The sequence below is a fragment of the Crotalus tigris genome, unplaced genomic scaffold (genome assembly GCF_016545835.1).
Source record: "Crotalus tigris isolate CLP2741 ecotype Arizona unplaced genomic scaffold, ASM1654583v1 scf7180000024362.2655971311:6658466, whole genome shotgun sequence".
Classification (NCBI taxonomy): domain Eukaryota; kingdom Metazoa; phylum Chordata; class Lepidosauria; order Squamata; family Viperidae; genus Crotalus; species Crotalus tigris.
This window is the reverse complement of record NW_024100530.1, coordinates 2589056-2603432: the sequence shown is the minus strand read 5'-3', so window position 1 is coordinate 2603432 and position 14377 is coordinate 2589056. Positions and strand designations below refer to the sequence as shown.

The 14377-nt window shown below is 40.9% G+C and overlaps 1 protein-coding gene across 1 annotated transcript in view; it reads right to left on the bottom strand.

Annotated features, from left to right (window-relative positions):
- CARMIL2 (capping protein regulator and myosin 1 linker 2) overlaps nucleotides 1–14377 on the bottom strand; it is a 57025-nt gene that overhangs the window by 27014 nt on the left and 15634 nt on the right. The window contains exons 14-25 of the mRNA XM_039327489.1: nucleotides 12071–12148; nucleotides 11774–11850; nucleotides 8584–8688; nucleotides 8362–8431; nucleotides 7444–7525; nucleotides 6047–6143; nucleotides 5582–5639; nucleotides 5303–5475; nucleotides 4548–4616; nucleotides 2678–2771; nucleotides 2333–2428; nucleotides 293–421 (exon numbers count right to left, since the gene is read on the bottom strand). Of these exons, the coding sequence (XP_039183423.1) occupies nucleotides 293–421; nucleotides 2333–2428; nucleotides 2678–2771; nucleotides 4548–4616; nucleotides 5303–5475; nucleotides 5582–5639; nucleotides 6047–6143; nucleotides 7444–7525; nucleotides 8362–8431; nucleotides 8584–8688; nucleotides 11774–11850; nucleotides 12071–12148 (1128 nt within the window). The remainder of the gene's footprint in view (nucleotides 1–292; nucleotides 422–2332; nucleotides 2429–2677; nucleotides 2772–4547; nucleotides 4617–5302; nucleotides 5476–5581; nucleotides 5640–6046; nucleotides 6144–7443; nucleotides 7526–8361; nucleotides 8432–8583; nucleotides 8689–11773; nucleotides 11851–12070; nucleotides 12149–14377) is intronic.

Here is a 14377-nt window from a genome sequence, read left to right as displayed (position 1 = left end):
CTGGCATGACCTCTACAATGAAACTGAGAATAGGTTCACCCAAAACTCTTACGCGTGGTTCACCTTCATCACCGTTGGCTGAATTATTGTTTGGACCACCTAAACTACTAGTCTTGATCTACAGATCACAATGGCTGGATTCACATAACCAACTGATCCTGAAATTAACTCTGAAAAACCACTTTGATATGATGGACAAAACAGGCTGCACAGTGAAAGTGATACCTGCCCTTCCAAATCAAGAGAAGCTGTCAAAAGGGAAAGCAATGAACACAACGGAGGGAAAACTCACATCCATAAAAAGGGTGGCATCCTTGATGGCTTCCTCAGCCCAAAGTAGATCAGCCTTAACTTCCACATCCTGGACACAGCTCAGCCGCCCAATGTATTTCTGCACAGTCTGACAAGCATCCTGCACCGCCTAACAACGAAAGCAAGATCATTAGATGTTCCCAGACAATGTTGCAAGGATAGGTCTGCAGTAGAAAGGGAAACTGAAAGATATCTGATCCCTGAAAAGCAATTTTTTTAGTACTTTACCTGCAGTACTTTTATTGGAACAGGGCTTGTAGCCTTCTTCTGGATTGGTATAACATGCATAGGTAACAATCTACTGTAAATCTATATGATTTGTACCTTTGACCATAAATTCCATTGTCCCTCATAACATTCAGGTTTATTGTTCGAGACACTGATGATGTTACTTAGTTTGGTAAAGAAATGTCTGCAAGAAAACCACCAGGCTCAGAGAGCACCAAGGACCCCATAGTTCAACCCAGAGCTATAAATATTCTCTTCTGTCAGGTATTGTACACTGATCCCCCCAGGTGTACTGGATTTCAACTTCCAGAACTTCTCAGCTGCTCTGAGTAGGCATTCTACACGGGGAAAGTATTGCTTAAAAGTCTTTAAAAATGAAAAGAGGAGATCCTTTGATGATTGTTTACCACTACTGAGGGACCTGTAGCCTAATGGAGGATCTTGGAGTCTTTGGCTAATGCTGAGAGAAGCTGAATTGTCCAGCCTTCTATATTCCTGATTTAAAGAGAAAATGGATGGAAAAAGGGAAGTTGTTTTAATGTGATTTTCAAATTTTCCATCTCCTTCAGTACCTTTACACTTTCAATATCACACACTAGTCAGAATTCAAGGGGAACTCTGCTGCTGAATATTGTAAAACTGGGTGCCCCATTGGGTTGAATTCATAGTGAGACAGTTATGTCTATTGGTTGATTTTGTGGCTCTAGGCAAGCCAGGGTCAGCATCAGAATCTGGTGTTCTTAGGTAAATTCACATCCCAACAAAGCATCGACTATTTCCCATCTTGAATGCTCTGTGGGGGAGACATTTACCAAGAGACATTGTCACATTTCCGATTCCAGAACAGTCTAGCATTTGGCAAAATATAAATAGCACCTTCCCCCTTGTTGCAGATTATAACATTTAATTTGTACCAGCATCCCAGTTTGAATTGGAGGTCTGCCACTGTGGAGGCTTGCAGACTGAGAATAAGGGGGCATATTTCGTTGAAGAGATTGCCCCCAAACATGGACTCAGAAATGTTCTTGAACTTTGGTGTCCCCATCTGCTCTGGATCGTAAAAATAAGCTCACGGTGTTGTTCTAAATCCTGGAAGACAACAACTGTGAAGCACTTCAACACGTTGATTTGCTCTATGATTTGATTCTTATGGCTGGCAGACTTCATGGACCCCTTAGGAACAGCTCATAGTCTTTAGATCAGCCTTCTCCGGGCAACATCTTGTAGATTGCTGAATTTCAACTCAATTCAGAATATTGCTGGAAGGGACCTTGGAGATCTTCTAGTCCAGTTCCCTGCTCAGGCAGGAAACCCTATACCATTTCAGACAAATGGCTGTCCAATCTCTTCTTGAAAACCTCCAGCGATGAAGAATCCACAACTTCTGTTCCACTGCTTAATTGATCTCACTGTTAGTGAGTAGTTTCTCCTTAGTTCTAGGTTGCTTCTCTCCTTGATTATTCCATTGTTTCTTGCCCTGCCCTCTGTTGCTTTGGAAAATAAGTTGACCCCCTCTTTTTTGTGGCAGCCCCTCAAATACTGGAATACTGCTATCATGTCACCCCTAGTCCTCTTTTTCTTTAGACTAGCCATAGCAAATCCTGCAACCATTTTTCATTTATTTTAGTCTGAATACAGTGACTGTTCCTATACACATCAACTCTCAACATTCCCATTCAACCTATATGCAATTTGACCTATTGATCTTAAGCAACAGCTTTTGCCTTTGCTAATAGACGTAGGCAAGCTCCATACAAAACAACAAAGGTAGAAGGGTTCCAGGTATTCCCACCTGTTCAGAAGAGCTGGGTTGACTGTCTAGCTGGAGCTGGCCTTTCTCCTTAAGCAGGTTCACTTGAATCTGATTTCTTGCAAGGTAAGACTGTATCTGTAGCACACATACACACATGTCACATACACAAGGTATAGATATGCCCTTTTCCTTTCACTTAAACAAACTACTACACTTACCCAAAATAAGTATTGTATGCCCACCACATGCACCGTTACATAAATTCTGTACATCAATTCTTTGGTGGAATCTGAGCATTCAAAAAAAAGGCTCCCAAGCAGAACAAGACTGCTTCTTGGGTCACATTATTCCTTTTCTCTTTCAACATCCCATCCCCCTTTGTACCTGGTGCACAATTTCCTCCATTTTCTCTGGATGACTCCGGTAAGCCACCGCAATGTCGTTCATGGGCAAAGGCATTTTCGTGAGGATGAAATTCCTGGGGAACAGGCACGATATTCATTAGCTGTCCCAAATTACAACGACCTCTTCAGGACATTGTCCGTGGCAGTGGTGTGCTTGGCCCCATCACTGGGGTACACAGGAGGGGGGGGGAAGCATTTCAAATACTGAGGTCTATACATCCATCGATATTGAGAAGTATGGCTTTTATTCAAAGTTCTGAATGATATACTTCCAATTTTCAACCCTTTAGTTAATTCTAGCCAACTTGCACACTCAAATGGAAAAGAAAAGTGGAATACCTCCTAGACTTATGACCACAACCGAGCCCAAAATTTCTGTTGCTATGTGAGACATCTGTTAAGTGAGCTTTGCCCCATTTTGCGAACTTTCTTGCTGCAGCTGTTAAGTGATTCACTGCAGTTGTTAAGTTAGTAGCACGATTGTTAAATGAATCTAGCTTCCCCATTGACTTTGCTTGTCAGGTCTTAAAAGGGGATCACATGAGCCCAGGACGCCGCATCGTCATAAAGGTGAATCAGTTACCAGAGGTCTGAATTTTGATCATGTGATCACGAGAGAAGGCCGCAACATTCGTAAGCATGAAAAGCGATCCTGTCACTTTTTTCAATTATGTTGTAACTTCATACAGTCACTAAATGAATTGTTGTAAGTCAAGGACTACCTGTATGAATCCGTCCATCCAACCAGCCAGCCAGCCAATAGGCAAATCTCCTTTTTTTCTTCTATTTAAGGAATGTACAAGAAAAAAGGGCTATGTATGAAACAGCTTCAGTGTTTTGATGCTAATTAATTTGTGATTGTTTTTTTAGTCCCAACTTCAGAAAGATGTATTAAGGCAGAAAATATGGAAGTCAGCACTTACCTTGGGGAGTCTGCTCATGTTAATTCAGCAAAACTAACACAGTCTTATGATACCTCAAAGACTAACACATTTAACGTTGTATGGGGCTTACAGACTTCTTTATCAGGAACATGAAATAGTTGCTTAACACAACACAGCTGCTTCATTATGGTGGATTTTAAGTCACAATTGGCTGGATTTGCACCAGACACAAAGCTATAAACCCGTAAAGCTCTAACAGTGGTCGGGCTCCGACAACTCTAGAGCTAAATTATGGTGTAAATTGCTGTGTGATCCCAGTTATCCTCCCTCAACACACTATGGCCGAGTTCACACAAGATTTATAAGTAGGCCAGAGAGCAGATGCATTCTGTGCTAAATCTAGCATCAAGCTCCTTTAATTTTTATTGTGATTTATCATGCGGTGTGGAAACAAATGGGTCAGGATTCACAGGTAGTCCTCGCTAAACGACGGGTTGCTTAGTGACCGTTCAAAGTTACGACAGGCTGCCAAAAGGTTTCCAAGTTCTGACAGCCGCATCCGTCCTCTGTGATCACTTGATCACATTTTGGAATGAATTTATGAGATTATTCCAACCTTTTCTTATAACCCATAAAAATATTTAATTTTAACTTATTTGTGTGGCAATTTTACGGCTTTGCATCCTGCTAAGGAATGATGCCTATGAGGACTTGAAAACAAATTAAGCATCATCAAACCCAAGTTTAAAAATAATTCCATTTGCATAAAAATTGCATCCTGCAAAAGATGCCATTTGACCCAGCCTCTCCGGTTTATGTTGGCATTCTTGTTATTATATTATCTTGGATGCTTGGGTGCTAGTAAGAAAAAAGTTAGGGGTAACTTGAAGTTGCTAAATGTCCTTTATTTTCTGCATTATATTTTTAGCACATAGCTACCACTATAAAAAAGATAAAGATACGCACCTTTCCAAAGCTGAAATCACATCCAGGAATCCATATAACGTTGTGTTGTTTCTATCCCACATGAGAGTCCTATGAACAGATGAACTTCTAATGAAAAAATATCATTGGTGTAGACGTCAAGCCATCGGGTGCATCCTCTAAGTTTTCCCTCATTATAAATATCTATTCCACTTTCTCTGAAAATACTTTGCCACTTTCTTCTAGGATGTTTTTGTAACATTAGAATCTAGGATGGATGACTGTCAACCTATGAAGGTTGTCCAGACCAAGAAACCAACCCCACAAGAATTTAGACTAGAACCAAGCTTTATTGAGATAGACCATACTAGCAGAGCCTTGAACTGGGCTGTTTTTCCTCCCCTGCCTCTCACACCCCTGGAAGCCAAGAAGGACTCATCGGAGTCTCCTCCTTACACTTTCTCTTTTCCCAAGGCTTAAGGAATGTTTCTACCCTTGTTTCTGTAACAGCTTCTGAGTATTTCCCTCAAGACCATCTTTGTGGCCTTCTGCAATAGCCTTGAGGTTTTCTGCTCCATCCGTGTTTCTAAGTCCAACCCTATTCAGGTTTCTAAAGTCAGCCAGTTCAGTCAGATGATGTCACCTTTTGGGGACATAGACTTGCCCCTCAATCCTTCTACTTTGACATTTCACAGGCAAAGCTTGACCATCTCTCTGGCAGACAAGAATTCTTCTAACAAGTTCTGTCTTCCCCATCTCACTCTTTCATCAACTGATAGAGAGGAAGTTCAACATACCTGAGAGTTTTATTCACTGACAAAGCTTTGGCCAGTATTTTGGCCCCCAGGTCTCCCATGGCATTGCCGCTGATATCCAAGGCCACAAGATGGCTGCTGCTTCTTAAACCATCGAGAATAATGCTGGTTCTCAGCTTCAGGCGTGATTCGGCCACTGATATAGATTCGACTGACTGAAATAAAAATCAGGGGAAAACAAAGCAGAAATCTTCCAGGTGCTAACATCCATCTTGACCATATCAGAGAGGACAAGGAACAGGTAGGCTGGTGCTTACTTACACAGTCTTCATCCTGAGTGAGTTGAACAATCCGGTGCAAGGTGTCAACTAGAGTCTCTCTAGGGGAATGAAGCAAAACGAACTTGAGAACTCTTGAGTTTTAATTCATATAATTAAATCTCCTATAAGATGTCTCCAATTGCCTTGGTAGATTAAGCTTCAAGTGCCATAAAACTCTTCTGCCTGGCCTTGGGCAGCTGAAATTGGTCTAATCTGGCAAGAGCTGTAAACTTTCTGCCTTTACAACTTACGCCTCAAGATTCCTGGAAAAATAGAGATGACTTCTTTCTTATGAGACCTGATGTTCAGTTGAGCACCAGATCTTTCTTCCAATTCTCATTAGCAGCAGACCATTTTTAATTATGGTGCCTATGCTGTGGGTGAATCTACCCTTATCAAAAGCATAGCAATGCTATTTTATTTTGGGCTTGCTTTTTTAATGCCCCAAAGAGTGTTGAATGCTTACCTAGATTGGATATTAAAGTTCTTCCCTAATGCGACATGCTTAATGGATTTGCTTCGGTTGATGCTCAAAACCAGCGTCACCATGTCGGAATCAAAGCCTGCAGAAAAGAGGCATTCAGACAGGAATCACAGGTGTCTAACACAGGAGGAGGTAAATGTTTTGAGCCATTGGACACCCTGGAAATGCGGAGGGCATGCAATGGGCTTGTTCTTGCCAATGGCTTTTATGGGAGAAGGACTATTCACAAAATTGCAAGGCCATTCTTGGTGTTTTACGGTGGGATTTTTTTAAATGAGATCGTTACTATTAAGTTTTTATTGAATTATTGGAAGCCAGCCAGAGACCTCAAAAGAACAAAGGACATAGCGGTATCGATTTAAAAAATAAATAGATTCCCCTTCCCTTCCCACTCCCCAAGAAAGCAAACTGATGAGATTAAAACATACAAAGAACGCTTGCAGGAATTGGGTATGTCTAATTTAATGAAAAGAAGGACTACAGGTGATGCAATAGCTGTGTTCCAATATCTCAGGGGTTGCCCCAAAGAAGAGGGAGTCAATCTATTCTCCAAAGCGCCTGAAGGCAGGACAAGAAACAGTGGATGGAAAGTAATCAAAAAGAGAAGCAACCTGGAACTAAGGAGAGTTTTTCTGACAGTGAAAACAATTTAATCAGTGGACCAGCTTGCCTCCAGAAGTTGTGGGTGCTCCAACACTGGAGATTTTAAAGAAGAAATTGGACAACCATCTGTCTGAAATGATATAGGGTTTCCTGCTTGAGCAGGGGGTTGGACTAGAAGACCTCCAAGGTCCCTTTCAAAATAACAATTTTGTTATTCTGGTCTAATTATTCTCTCTCAACCATCTCAGAGATTGGTCCAGAGTCGCCCAGTTGGTTCTCAGCCTAAGAGAGGAATAGATCACACAGTCTATTGGCTTCTAATCCAGCACCTTAACCACTATACCAAAACTGGATTTCGGGACTGTATTCCTGTGGAATCTCTCTTGACAGAGAAGATGAGGCAGAGCATCCATTGACAAAATCCTCCAACATAAGCAGTGCTTAGCAAGACAGCACAAGTTGGACAAAAAAAAAGGGGGGGGAATTATGTCTTGCAAACAAAACAGTACTTAGATCAATAAACCCAGCAAGACTCTACTTGCTTCTTGGGAAGGCTGTGCCTGCAGACTTGGTCATGAACTAAATGAGCACTCTGGATATCCCACAAAGAATTGCTTTTAAAATCTACTTATCCTAGTTGAAAGCCAGAGAGAGTATTGCACTGACAGCTACCTAGATATAGTGACAACTGCTTGGGTTAAGGTCAGAATGAAAAATGTAGGAAACATCACCATTCTCTTATTCTCAACAGGCTGGAAGAGAACAAACAGACCTACCATTGTCTGACAAATTCAAGTCACATATTGAACTAGCATCTGATATCAGATCCTGGATCACTTGGGCTCCTGTCGACCTCAGCTATGAAATAAAGATTATAGTAGCGACGGTCAGATAATGTTGTTGTAGTAACATTGAACTATTCAGAAAACCATGATCCACTTAATCTTCAGAAGCTTTTAGAATCAATATATCTTCTCTGCGGCTACCGAAAGCAGCTCGTAACTATTGACAGTTATCTTCCAACATGGAGGGTACAGTGAACTATCATGACTGGGGACCAAATAGCAGAGCAGAACTTCCAAATTCAACTAGTCTCCTTTTCTCGTGGCAGATGTAGCGCCCCCAGATTGATTCAAAAGAAGTGTTGTAGAACTTGCATAAACATAACCTTTTTATGGTTTTTCATTAAAGCAGATACACTTTTTTTTTCCAGACCAACCTGAAAAAAAGATGCGGTTGCTTTAATGAGTAAAACTGATTAAAACACAGCCTTTCTAAACAAGCCCATTCTCTTTGGCTTGATTTAAATGCAAAAAGGCTATCCAAAAGTACGCAATTTTGCAAACATTGTATCTGCACAATGGAATCTTGTAATCCCAGTCCTCTTAGTGAAAGGAAATACATTTAGAACGACTTCACCTTATTCTCCTAGATCAGGGATATCAAACTGCCAGTCTGTGTGCCGGATGCATCATAGTGAAACCGCGCTCACTCCACTGCCGTCAATGGCAAAAAAAGTTGCGATAAATCATGTAACGTTGCGAGTTTGACACCCCTGTCCTAGATGCATTTCAGGGAGAGAGGGGGAGCTGTAATATTGTGTTCCCTGTGTATTTCTAGCTTCTTCACTTCAAATGTCTACAACAGGTCTTATACCACCAATCAGATGTGCTTCCTAGACAATCTCTGTTTACCTCACAACTACTGAGGTCCAGGTGTAGGTTCTTCAGTTGGGTGTTGTTGGCTAAAGCCTGAAGCAAAGCTCTGAGGAAAATCAAAAAGGAAACAAGTGATGAATTAGCCAACTCTCTTGTTGACACATTCTTTAACACATTTTTTCCCCATGTCATGGCCATATTTCATCTTTCTGTCTCTCCCCTCGGGGGGACTCAGCTATGTTTTCACCTCTCCTTTACCTTAAAGCCTCTGGTGGAAGCTTGGTTCCAGACAGGGAAACGTGTTGTAGGCCAGAGGCCTGGCTGAAGAACTGGCCAATTGCAAAAGGATCACCTCTGGATTTTCTGAGGGGAAAAAAAAAAGGTTGGCTCCTAAATTTTATTTGAGGACCCACCAACTCCTGGAAAGCAATCACATCTCTTCCAGGAAATGGTAGTAATTGAGTCCCACAAACCCAGCATGAATTGGGATAGAATAGCATCTCTAAAGGAACTGTTCCCTCTTTCTACACTCCACAGTCTTTATCCAATCAAGAACTGTATTTTGGGAAGCCACCGGATCCAAGTATTTACAACCAGTCATAGCTGACTTTTGTTGAACACAGAAAACTAAGCAAGATCAGATTGAGTTAATAGTTCAATGGGAAGGTTGGGGGACAAAAAGAATGAGAAAGTTATGGCAAACCAGAGAATAGCATAGATCAATGTTTCTCAAACACAGCAACTTTAAGATGTGTGGACTTCAACTCCCAGAATTTCCCAGCCAGCATGGTTGGCTGGGGAATTCTGGGAATTGGTGTCCACATAACTTAAACTCCCTCCATAGCCCCCACCATCCTGCCAGAACCAGTGAAGCTTCTTGATCAAGCAGCGAAACATCTTCAAGGAAAAATCTGTCCAATTGCCTTTTTAAAAAAGCACCTTTGATCTGGATGATTGAGAATCTCCACAGACACGTAATTTAAAGTTGCTGAAGATGAGAAATATTGACATAAACGAATCCAAGTAATTACTACGGACAGAGTTCAACATAAAAGAAATGCAATTTTTGATATTCAATCTAGAAAGAAAGACGCAGCAGTTCTGAATACGCAAAGATTGAATATTTCTCCAGCAAAAGGCATTTTGCACTCTTGAACCAGCATGTCAGAACCCCAATTTATTTAGTTATTTTTTTACGAATACTGTATATTTTCAAATAGGAATTCAATGTTGTGGGGTGCTTCAACTGTTTCAAAATACATGTGAAAATAAATTAAGACCTTTTTTTAAAAAATGTCTCCTTGTATTTATTAGGAAAAGTAGGATATACAATGCTCTGTAGTGCTTGCAGACCTAAGTGCATTTAGTTTTAAAAACACACAACAAATTCTCCAACGGATGCTCTCTAACCAGATCAACCAAAGAATGAAAAAAAAAAGGTCAGAAATAAAAATGAATAGATTCATCCATTACTTTTTAAAATTTTGCAGCCTGGTGTGGCTGTTGCAGTTGCTCCTAGCTTAACAATCTTGAGAACACTCTTTTTCTTGTCTCGGTAATGAGACAGTTTGTCAATGTTGCTGGACAGCTCCCGGGAAGCCAAAAAGGCTAGAACAGACCAAATAGATGTTGGTCATATGAGGCTGTAGAAGAAATATTATGTCTAGGCTGCTTCTGAACTTCCAAGATTTAATGTGCAAATGCAAATTCTGGCAGGGATTATTCTCAAGATCTAAATTACAAACACGTACATGATTACATCCTCAAGATCCAGGCTTCGGCTTGCATCAGGAATGAGGCGAATCCTTTATGCGGCAAAGAGCCAGTTTGATTAAAATTCCGAAATAAGCAGTATGAAATTAAGTATCCTCTCGCCACCCTAAAAACACACAGAACTTCCCCTGTGTGCTACTTATGTATTTCTATCTTTAGTATCACTCAAAAAGCACACGGTGAAAAAAATATATAAATCACACAAAATGCCAGGAAAGATTAAAACGATATACAGGTAGTCGTTGACTTACAAGCGCAATTCAGCCCAAAATTTCTGTTGTTAAATGAGACATTTGTTAAGTGAGTTTTGTCCCATTTTACTATGTCAGTTGTTGAGTGAATCACTGCAGTTGGTAAGTGAGTAACCCAGTTGTTAATTGAATCTGGCTTCCCCATTGACTTTGCTCGTCAGCAGTTCTGAAAAGGGGATCCCGTGACCTTGGGACGCAGCGACTGTCATAAAGACGAACCAGTTGCCAAGCATCTGAATTTTGATCACATGATCATGGGGCTGCTGCAAAGGTCATAACTGTGAAAAACGGTCATAAATCACAAACTCTCCCTTTGTTTTCTGTACATTTGTGCTCAATCTTGCAACTAGAACCATTGTGACTTTTTTTTCTTTTTCGCATCTGGCTGTGTTTGCCTGGGACGGCAATTGCTATCTTTCATTTGTAGTTAAGCTCCAATATTTTGTCATCTGGAAAGATGCAGCTTCAGAGTTATGCCAAATGGTAATAGGGAGCACAGAAAGGCCAGTTTGTTTAAGAAGAGGCAAAGCCATTTTCTGCTTCCCTCTAGGTTTATGTTCTTTCCTATTATTGTTCTTTAGCTTTATACTATTTTTGTCTTTTTTCTTCTATTTGTTCTTTGTTTTTAAATAGTTTAACAGTTACAAATTGCCAAAAGCTGCTAGGACTTGGGTGGCATAAGCATTTGATATATCATTATCACGGTTGGCCCCACAGTCAGCCAGAGGTGAAGACTGGATTTGACATTTTCATCCACTATCTAGTCCTTCCCAAGGACCTGGGATAGGCAGATGTTCTTGTTTCATGGTATTAAAAGTATTGTTGCAGGATGTAAGCTGTTCCAAGTCAAGCTGCCTTTTGTAATTGACTGTTGGGGATTTTGTCAATGCTGATGGTATTTAAGTGATGCTCCAGATGTTTCAGGTTTACATAAGGTGCCTGTTACTATTCATTATTCATTCATTATTCATTATTATGGTTGTTTGCATAGTTAGCCAGATGTTTAGAGTGAATCTGGCATTTTTATCCACCAATTGAGTCCTTCCCAAGGACTTGTGATAGGCAGGTGTGGTTTGATCCCAGGTCCTTAGGAAGATTTACTGTGGTTCATCACACAATCAGCCAGATGTTTCAGAGTGGATCTGGCATGTTTATCCACCTATTGCATCCTTCCCAAAGACCTGAGATAAACCGAGGTTGTCGTTCAATGGAATTAAAAATATTGTTGTAGGATGTCAGCCGTTCCAAAGAGAGATGTCTTTTGCAATTGACAGATGGGGATTTTGCCAACGCCAATGGCATTCTTTCCTCTAGCAATTTCCAAGCCAGATGTGTACAAGTACAGAGATGAACCCAGCCTTCCCATCCCCTCACAAGCCTGTCCCCCACCCAGAGAAGTTCAGCAAAACATTTCAGGTTCTTACTTGTGAGAGTAAACATTCTTGCAGAGATTCAGATGAGTCAGGTTTAGACAGCATCCACCAGCCAAGGCATCGAAGAGCTGGCGAGAGGAATAAAAAATAGCCAGGAACAATGGTGAGAAACAATTCAACTCATGGACCAGATATTTAGCTTAACCTACAAGGGTTTCCGTGTCCTTTTACTACAGGTGCTCATGACATTCTTTGCAATCATGATGGACTGCCTCAAAATGATGCAGAAAAAGGACAGGGAGTCGCACATTCCAGGAGGATCGGAGACAATGTTTACAAATTGCTCACCATATGCAAAGCGCAGTCTGACCCAGAGAGATTAAGATGACCCAGAGCGTTTGGCTGACTCAGGAAGCAAAACAAGCCCTGAAAGAGACAGAGAAGAGCTAATGAAAAGAGAGATTTCTACTGGGCTGTTCTCAACAATTTCTACTTAAGCCATGACAGGTAATCCTCAACTTCTTACAACCACAATCCGGACCAGAATTATTTTGCCTAAAGAAGACCATTCTTAAGTGAGCTGCATCCAATTTTACAAGCTTTTTTTTGCCATAGTTATTCATTCATCGTTATGTAAATCCGGTGGTGTTTAAGCAAATCTGGCCTTCCCCATTGATTATGCTTGTAAGAAGCCACCAGGGAAGGTCACAAATGGTGATCACATGGTCCCGGGATGCTACATAACAGTTACTAAGCATCCAATAGTGATAGATTTTATCTTCCTGGGCTCCAAGATCACCACAGATGGAGACTGCAGCCAAGAAATTAAAAAACGCTTGCTCCTGGGGAGGAAAGCTATGGCAAATCTAGACAGCAAACTAAAAAGCAGAGACATCACCCTGCCAACAAAACTGTGTATAGTCAAGGCCATGGTTTTCCCAATGTATGGCTGTGAAAGTTGGACCATAAGAAAGGCTGAGCACCAAAGAATTGAGGCCTTTGAACTCTGGTGCTGGAGAAGACTCCTGCGAGTCCCCTGGACTGCAAACTGGTCAGTCTTAGAAGAGATCAACCCCGACTGCTCTTTAGAAGGCCAGATCCTGAAGTTGAAACTCAAATACTTTGGCTACCTAATGAGAAGGAAGGACTCACTGGAGAAGGGCCTAATGCTGGGAAAGATGGAGGGCAATAGAAGAAGGGGACGACAGAGAATGATGTGGCTGGAGGGAGTCACTGAAGCAGGAGGCGTGAGCTTAAATGGACTCCAGAAGATGGTAGAGGACAGGAAGGCCTGGAGGAATGTTGTCCATGGAGTCGTAATGGGTCGGACACAACTTCACAACTAACAACAACAAGCATCCAAATTTTGATTATGTGGCTATGGGAAGTGTGAGGACGGATTGCAAGTGATTTTTTTCATGACTGTTGTAAATTCGAACGGTCGTTAAACAAAGACCACCTGTGCATAACATTATCTACCCCTGAAGCATTTCAGAAACGGAGCAAGCTGACAGTGCTGCTGCAAAATGATTGTATGAGATTATACCGCAATTGAACCCAAAATTCTGTTGCTAATTGAGAAACTTGTTAGGCTAGTTTTGCCTGTTTTATGCCTTTTTTTTTTTGCTGTGTTTGTTAAAAGTGAATTGCTGCAGTTGTTAAATTAGTAACATCGCTGTTAAGTGAATCTGGCTTCCCCATTGACTTGTTTGTCAGAAGGTCGCAAAAGGGGATCACATGATGCCTGCAATGGTCATAAGTGTGAAAAAGGGTCATAAGTCACTGTTTTCAGTGCCATTGTAACTCTGAATGGTCACTAAATGGATTGTGGTAAGTCAAAGGCTACCTGTAATTCAGCTGGAGCTTCATTAGTGATGTTTCTGGTCTCCATTGAACTATCTTTACAAAAAAGCTTAAGGTTGGGATGGCTTAAGAAAGGGTGCAACGCTACACATTTGTCAGTCATTTTTGTGACTGACTTTTAAAGAACCTTTAAAATTTTGGCCTTGTGACTGTTAAAAGTCAGTAGTGCTGATTTAATCTATAGCACAAGATTTTAATTTTTTTTAAAGCAACCCACCATTGGCCGCATCAAGATGCGCAATCTAGCCATTATCTGATTTCTTGATTCTTCAGCCATTAAAGGTGATCTTGGTTCACTAAAATGTTTCCCTTTACTTGTGAAGTGTGAACTAATTATGGACTTGATTGTGTAATACCACAAAGTGCAGGCTTTCAATCCACTGTCTTACCTAGATCAGTAGGGTGATAGCTGGTGGAACAACATTAAAAATATTACAGCATTGATAAAAGGAGCCATGATACAAATTCAGATTAAAATCTAAGTGTTAAAAACCCACATCAGTTATTGAGCATCTCTCACCACAATTCTATTTAATTAGGAGGGAAATTGTTTCAGAAGTACAAGCACAATTAGTGAACTGTGAATTATCTCTTTCATTGGCAGAAACCGCAAATATTTTGCCTTATTTACTCTTTTACCAATTATGTGTCAATTCTAGAAGGAACATTTTGTCAACAACGGAACAGCTCCTCAGATACTGATAGTCATAAAATCTCTGATGGGTGAAAACTATGTAATCACGGAGCCGGTTGCAAAGGTTGCTGAAACAGCGAGAAAATTGAGAGCAATTC